The sequence below is a fragment of the Telmatherina bonti genome (assembly GCF_933228915.1).
Source record: "Telmatherina bonti genome assembly, chromosome: 22".
Classification (NCBI taxonomy): Eukaryota; Metazoa; Chordata; class Actinopteri; order Atheriniformes; family Telmatherinidae; genus Telmatherina; species Telmatherina bonti.
The window spans coordinates 4,901,257-4,908,731 of NC_136631.1; the positions used below are offsets into that span (position 1 = coordinate 4,901,257).

The following is a 7,475-nucleotide window of genomic DNA, read 5'->3' on the forward strand; positions in this document are numbered from 1 at the left end:
GAGGTTTGTGGATAATTATTATTTCTTGTTCTTCTGGATTTGCAGATTGAAATAAATTAGACTGAAATTTGCATCATGGAGACACTTTAAGCTTCACTTTCACAGCACTTCCCATTTTGTACGAGTTCTGTCCGATGTGCCGACCCGGACCGAGACGCTCATCCGGGTCGCTCTTCAAACCAAACTTGCAGTTTTTGGTTCTGATATGTGGAACCTGAAGTCCGGTCCAAACCCCAGTTCTGGTAAAACGGGCCTTACAACTTTATTTGCAAATGCTTTTAATGAAGATGTGGAATATTTTTCTTTGTGAATACATTTACTCAAATATGTACACTGATGATGATGATGATGATGATGATGCACTTCCTGCGGCGTCTGCTTGCATCATATCCGTGTTCTCCCGTTCGTTTCCTCGTGTCACGTGAAGACCTGCTGAATAAATACACGTCTGAGCTGCAAGTTCCGGATGTTTCACACCCACCAGCATCTGTTGCTGGGAACTCCTCTGAGAGCAGCAGGAGGTCCAGAGGTCTGGTTCCGTGTCCGGACCGGCCCACGAATCATGACGCAGACGTCTGACAACGACCAGACGCGACTTTATTGGAGAAACACGGAGCTACAATTAGAAACAATGAAGAAGAGAAAATCCAGGAAAACTAAAGGTCTCTGTGATCCATAAGGTGCAGCTCGCTGTTTCACTTCCGGTTCTGACCCGGACGGGTCGGGCTGCAGCTCCGCACCGCCCACAGTTCCCACACTGAGCCCCGGTCAGCGCTGCTGGTTCTGCTGGTTCTGGAACCAGCTGATCATCAGCTCTTACGGAAAAACCACCAGACCAGAACTTCTGGCAGAAACCACCAGGTCCAGAACTGGACCCACAGAACCGGTCCTCTCTGAGCTTCATTCCACCTCCTGGAGCATCGTCACCAACAGGATCCCCTGGATCAGAACCTCTGACCTTCCACAGAACCAGAACACGTCACGTGACTGGATCTACCAACAAAACTGATGACACGAGAGGCTCTCTGAGCTGCAGAACCGGGCCAGAACCTGGTCGGGTCAGTAACTGGAGCCTTGTGGCTCAGAAGAAGGTCCTGAAGAACAGACAGACCCGGTTTTGTCAGGTCCTGGTCCAAGATCCGCTCTGTCAGGTCCTGGTCCGAGTGGCTTTTTCTTAAAGCTGCCATCAAAGATCTGCAGGAGGTCCGAAAGTCAGAACCGGGCCAGAACCTGGAACCATGCGGTCCGACCAGAGGAGTCAGCAGGTCATGATTCTTACAGTGTTTGTGTGTGTGTGTGTGTGTGTGTGTGTATGCTGATGACCCCCCCCTCTTTCTCATTTATCAGTGATAGCAGCAGCAGCAGAACCGGAACCAGAACCAGAACTCTGTCCCCTCCCTTCACTCTGACATGAGGTAACGGCGGCACCAAGTGCAAAGCTCATTGTGCTACATGTTCACCGAGAAGGAGAACGGCGCCAGACCGGCCCGGCCCGGCTCGACCCGCTGTGGGCGTGGCTTCATGTCCCCCCTCCCTGACTGGTAGTGTGTTACCTGCTGTGTGTCTAAGACCAGGTCCACTCTGGTCCGTGGCAGACCGGGTCGGGTCACATCGGGCTCAGAGGGAGGATCAGACTGCACTCTGCTGGACCAAACGCCAACAGAGATGACGACTAGAACCAGCCGTGGCTCGGCTTGTGGTTCTGGTTGGATTCTACCAGAATTCTGCCGGACCTAAACTGTCTGGATCAGAACCGGCCAGAGGTCCAGAGACCCGGAGAGCTCAACACTCAGATGACGGATCTGTGTCTAACAGATTAAGACGGCGGTTCAGCTCGGAACCGGACCCATTTCAGAGGATTCAGAACTGAATCTGACCGGGTCCCGTCTGGGTCCGAAATGATCCCGAAACGATTCCAAAGGAATTCTGATGAAGAGAAGCTTCTGCAAAGCTTTAGATGTTCATGACGGAATCCAAACAGATTCCTGATTCTGCTCAGCTTACGAACCGGGTCCAAAATTATTTCCGGGTTCAAAGATTCTGGAAAAGGCTTGATCGGAACAGAATCCCAACTAATTCCGAATTTATTTAGAAAAGATTTTAAAAATTCCCAAAAAGAAAAGAAGAAAAGCCGAAACGGGTTCGGGAAAGATTCGGAACAAATTCTGACTCGACCGAGTCCAAACCGACTCCGGAAGAATTCTGAGAGGATTCTGAAAAGATCCGGAATCTGATCCATTTTGGCACCAAATGGACAAAAAAACAAGAATGTCCTATCCTGGATTTAGGGGCGTGTCTTAAACCCGACAGCCAATCAAACGGTTTCACATTTAAAGCAGAGCTGAGTGGTGGGCGGAGTCTGATCGGACCACTTGAACTGACCAATCAGAGCAGTCGGGGCTGAGTGGGAGGAGTCTGAGTCCCTGAAGGGGCGGGAAATGTGTGTGTGTGTGTTGAGCTCTCTGGGCTTCCGTACAGCCTGCAGACAGCTGTCAGCATAATGTTTATATTTAACATTCATTTAAAAAATACTGATTCATTCATGGATCAAAGAGACCGATCTGCTCCACCAGAGAAGGCACTGAGATACAGACTGTGTGTGTGTGTGTGTGTGTGTGTTCAGTACTGAACATGTGATGCAGTGTGTGGGTGTGTGTGTGTGTGTGTGTGTGTGTTGAGGTAGAAGCCATACAGACAGAGTGCAGCCTCTGCCGACCCGACCCTGATCAATACTCTGATCCACCAACAGAACCAAACCCAGCCACTTCCTGTCCCCGCCCCCTGCAGTCATCCAATGGGTGGAGCCACGCGGCGGTGGTGCAGCGACACGACAACCAAACAAACCAAAAGGTCAAATAAAGAGGTATCATAGTTACAGTGCAAAAGATGAGAAGTTCAAGCTTAATACGAAAACGTAGCACCAAACCAAGAGAAACGCATGCGGTGGACTGAGGTATTCAGGTGAGGAAGGGCTGACCGATGGCAGAGAAGCAACAACTACAACAACAACAAGCTGCTTTCCTCAGGAATCACCTTCAGCCTCGTAGTGTCACATCAGAACGGCGGGCGAGGAGGCCACTCCCTCTCCTCGGATCTACGAACCACGTCGCCGAGATAATGCCACGAGCACGTCGCCGCGCTCACACACACACACACACACACACACACACACACACACACAACGTTTAACCACCGTCCAGTTGTCATGGTTTGTACACCGGCTGCTTCCAAACGACTTTAAATTACAGTAACTGGGAATGTTGGGATTCCTGTCAGGTTCCCACGCCGCTGCGCCCGTTTGGCGTGGACGTGACGTCATCAACAGACCAATGGAATAAGTGCAAAAGGGCCCGGCGGGCGTGGCCTGAACGGACCCAGGCGGCGCCTGGCCTCCGACATGTTGCTGATGAAGCGGTCATGTGATCACACGAAGCAGAAAGGAAAGATTGTGCAGCGCAAACGAAACTAAAGATGAACCATGTGGCGTCAGATCAGTCCGCCGTCTTCCCCGCCAGCACGGCGGCGGGAAGCTGCTTCTTCTCCGTCAGCATCCGGAGCTTGTGATGCTGCGAGCTCGGACCGGAGCTCAGTTGTTTTGGACCTGAGGTTGATTGGCTTTGAGGCTGCGCAGCGCTCGCCGCGCCGCCGCCGACTTGGCGATTCTGTAGCTGCGGCCGACTCCTTTAAACTTGCCCTTCCCGACCACCTCCACCGTCACGCGCACCTTCCCGTCGTACGTGCGCTCTGCAGGGCTGCGGACAGGACAGGAGACGGATGTGATCCACCTGGACGCTCAGAGACAGAACCGGTTCAGTTCGGTGGCGGCGCCACTTCCTACCTGAACTTGGCGGTTTCCGGCTCCATCTCCAGCAGCTCCCGGACCGGAGAGCGCGGCACGTTGGCTGAGAACTTCTCTGCATGAGGAAGAGGAGGAGGAAAAACCATGAGGCTGACCTACCAACAGCAGCTGTTACCACGGCGACGCTCCTCACCTATCAGAGGCCTCATCATGGGGTAATACACCTGCCACACCGTCTCCAGAGACATCCCGCTGTCCATGTAGACGGCGCCGGCCAGAGACTCAAAGATGTCCCCCATGGCCTTCGGGACCTCGATGTCTTCCTCCTTCTCCTCGTCTTCCTCGGAGCGTCGCAGCTGGAAGGAAAAGCGGGAAGAAGTCAGCTGACACGCAGAAACCTCCGGAAGGGAAACGCTCATCCGAGTCTCTGGAGGAATGATCCTGGATTTACCGTCATGTTCACCGTCAAGTTTATGGAACAAAAGCAAACTAAATACTAGTTAGTTAGTTAGTTAGTTAGATAGTTAGTCGTATTAGAGTAAAAAAAACTAAATTTCCTTTAGATTATTCTGAGATCTGAGTTGTTTCCAGAAAGAAACGTCCGTCTTTGTCGCGGCAATTTGCTGCCGTCGGTCGGGACATTTAACCACGTTAAGCAGGAACCAGAGAGGAAGGAAGGAGACGACCAGAGAGGAAGGAAGGAGACGACCAGAGAGGAAGGAAGGAGACGACCAGAGAGGAAGGAAGGAGACGACCAGAGAGGAAGGAAGGAGACGACCAGAGAGGAAGGAAGGAGACGACCAGAGAGGAAGGAAGGAGACGACCAGAGAGGAAGGAAGGAGACGACCAGAGAGGAAGGAAGGAGACGACCAGAGAGGAAGGAAGGAGACGACCAGAGAGGAAGGAAGGAAACGACCAGAGAGGAAGGAAGGAGACGACCAGAGAGGAAGGAAGGAGACGACCAGAGAGGAAGGAAGGAGACGACCAGAGAGGAAGGAAGGAGACGACCAGAGAGGAAGGAAGGAGACGACCAGAGAGGAAGGAAGGAGACGACCAGAGAGGAAGGAAGGAGACGACCAGAGAGGAAGGAAGGAGACGACCAGAGAGGAAGGAAGGAGACGACCAGAGAGGAAGGAAGGAGACGACCAGAGAGGAAGGAAGGAGACGACCAGAGAGGAAGGAAGGAGACGACCAGAGAGGAAGGAAGGAGACGACCAGAGAGGAAGGAAGGAGACGACCAGAGAGGAAGGAAGGAGACGACCAGAGAGGAAGGAAGGAGACGACCAGAGAGGAAGGAAGGAGACGACCAGAGAGGAAGGAAGGAAACGACCAGAGAGGAAGGAAGGAGACGACCAGAGAGGAAGGAAGGAGACGACCAGAGAGGAAGGAAGGAGACGACCAGAGAGGAAGGAAGGAGACGACCAGAGAGGAAGGAAGGAGACGACCAGAGAGGAAGGAAGGAGACGACCAGAGAGGAAGGAAGGAGACGACCAGAGAGGAAGGAAGGAAACGACCAGAGAGGAAGGAAGGAGACGACCAGAGAGGAAGGAAGGAGACGACCAGAGAGGAAGGAAGGAGACGACCAGAGAGGAAGGAAGGAGACGACCAGAGAGGAAGGAAGGAGACGACCAGAGAGGAAGGAAGGAGACGACCAGAGAGGAAGGAAGGAAACGACCAGAGAGGAAGGAAGGAAACGACCAGAGAGGAAGGAAGGAGACGACCAGAGAGGAAGGAAGGAGACGACCAGAGAGGAAGGAAGGAGACGACCAGAGAGGAAGGAAGGAAACGACCAGAGAGGAAGGAAGGAGACGACCAGAGAGGAAGGAAGGAAACGACCAGAGAGGAAGGAAGGAAACGACCAGAGAGGAAGGAAGGAGACGACCAGAGAGGAAGGAAGGAAACGACCAGAGAGGAAGGAAGGAGACGACCAGAGAGGAAGGAAGGAGACGACCAGAGAGGAAGGAAGGAGACGACCAGAGAGGAAGGAAGGAGACGACCAGAGAGGAAGGAAGGAAACGACCAGAGAGGAAGGAAGGAGACGACCAGAGAGGAAGGAAGGAGACGACCAGAGAGGAAGGAAGGAGACGACCAGAGAGGAAGGAAGGAGACGACCAGAGAGGAAGGAAGGAGACGACTCGTGCTGCCCGACGGCCGGATGGGGAAGGAATAAACCAGTAATTAGAATTAATAATAACTAATTAATCAATAATAAATGTGTAATTCAGAAGTTTCTAGATGAATATGAGTGAATAAAATCAAATAAAAGTAGTTAATCGGTTTAAAAGTCTGAAGTCGGGTCCCGACTGGGGGTTTACCGCCGACTTTCAGCTCATTTTTACTTCGTTTTCCTGCATAAATAATCAGAGTTTCTATCAAACTTTATTTTATTCTTTCCTCCCGATCAACAGGACAAATTTACTGATTCCAGGCCATCAGGCGACATCGCGTCCTCCACCAAACCTTCACACATCCATAAAACACAAATTGCACAGCACCAAACAGTAAAAAACGTGGAAACATTTCATTTACAGACTGAAAAGTTATTTTTCTGACATCTAACGAACCCAAACACGTCAACGTTTTGTTGTGTTTTATTTAAATGATCAATTTTTATGTTAATAATTGAATCAAACATTTTGGTCATTTTGTCCACGGATGAGCAGAAAATCAGAACAGTTTTATCAGTAATTATCAAATCTAAAGTTATCTTTAGATAAATCTCCAGCGTGAACACACACACCGCTGGTCATACTGGTACCGACCCAGGCCTGGCTGACGGTCCCGAGGCAGAACCACGCCAGTTCTGGTGCCAACATTCTCATTTCCAGGCTAATGAAATCCAGACGCAGGTTCTGCTGGGTTCTGACCGGGACAGGAAGCAGAACTCACCTCGGAGTCCATGCCTTGCATCTCGTTCTTCTCCAGCTGGAACTGCACGAAGTCGTCGATGACGTGGAACAGCTCGGGCGAGATGGCCTTGAAGTACTTGTGGTAGTCGTACTTGACGGCCAGCGAGGCGAAGATGGTGTTGTTGACCAGGGCGGAGCGCAGGTCCGTCAGGACGCCGGGGGAGTGCTGCCGCGGGTCTTCGTAAAGGTGCTTCGTTATGAGGTAGTCTAGAATGGCATCGCCGAGGAACTCCAGCCGCTGGTAGCAATCTGAGGACGGACCAACAGGCGCATCAGAACCACCACACCGGGACCGGACCAGGTCACACACACGAGAGGCAGAAACTACGGAGGCTGACAGAGTCCAGATTACTGAAACATCACAGGAAGCAGCTGCCACGTATCCGGGGACAAAGATCCTCTACGCAGACAGATGTCTCACTGAGCCCCACTTCCATCTGACTGGGGGGAAAGCAGCGACCCGGAACCCCAGAACCCAGAGCCGGGTCTGACCTGTGATGGTGTTGTAATGGTAGGAGGCGTGTGTGAAGGCCTGCAGCAGGTACGCCTTGTTCTGAAAGGTGTAGTTGATCTTCTTCTCGAAGTTCTGGAAGCCGGAGATGAGGTGCTGCAGCGTTCGCTCTGCGTCGGGGTGGTCCAGCATGCAGCGGGGCGGGATCTTCAGCCAGCCGTAGCTCAGGTCCGCCGCCGAGGTGCGCCGGCCCAGGCTCCCCCGCTCCAACGGCAACACCTGCAGTAACACACACAACCGTCACACACCTGTAGCG

The 7,475-nt window shown here is 52.3% G+C and overlaps 1 protein-coding gene across 1 annotated transcript in view; it reads right to left on the bottom strand.

The window, feature by feature from the left end:
* Positions 1-297: 297 nt before the first annotated feature.
* Positions 298-7,475, bottom strand: part of dicer1 (dicer 1, ribonuclease type III) — a 22,621-nt gene continuing 15,443 nt past the window's right edge. The window contains exons 16-20 of the mRNA XM_079262319.1: positions 7,201-7,438; positions 6,689-6,957; positions 3,993-4,155; positions 3,839-3,914; positions 298-3,752 (exon numbers count right to left, since the gene is read on the bottom strand). Of these exons, the coding sequence (XP_079118445.1) occupies positions 3,587-3,752; positions 3,839-3,914; positions 3,993-4,155; positions 6,689-6,957; positions 7,201-7,438 (912 nt within the window). The 3' untranslated portion in view covers positions 298-3,586. The remainder of the gene's footprint in view (positions 3,753-3,838; positions 3,915-3,992; positions 4,156-6,688; positions 6,958-7,200; positions 7,439-7,475) is intronic.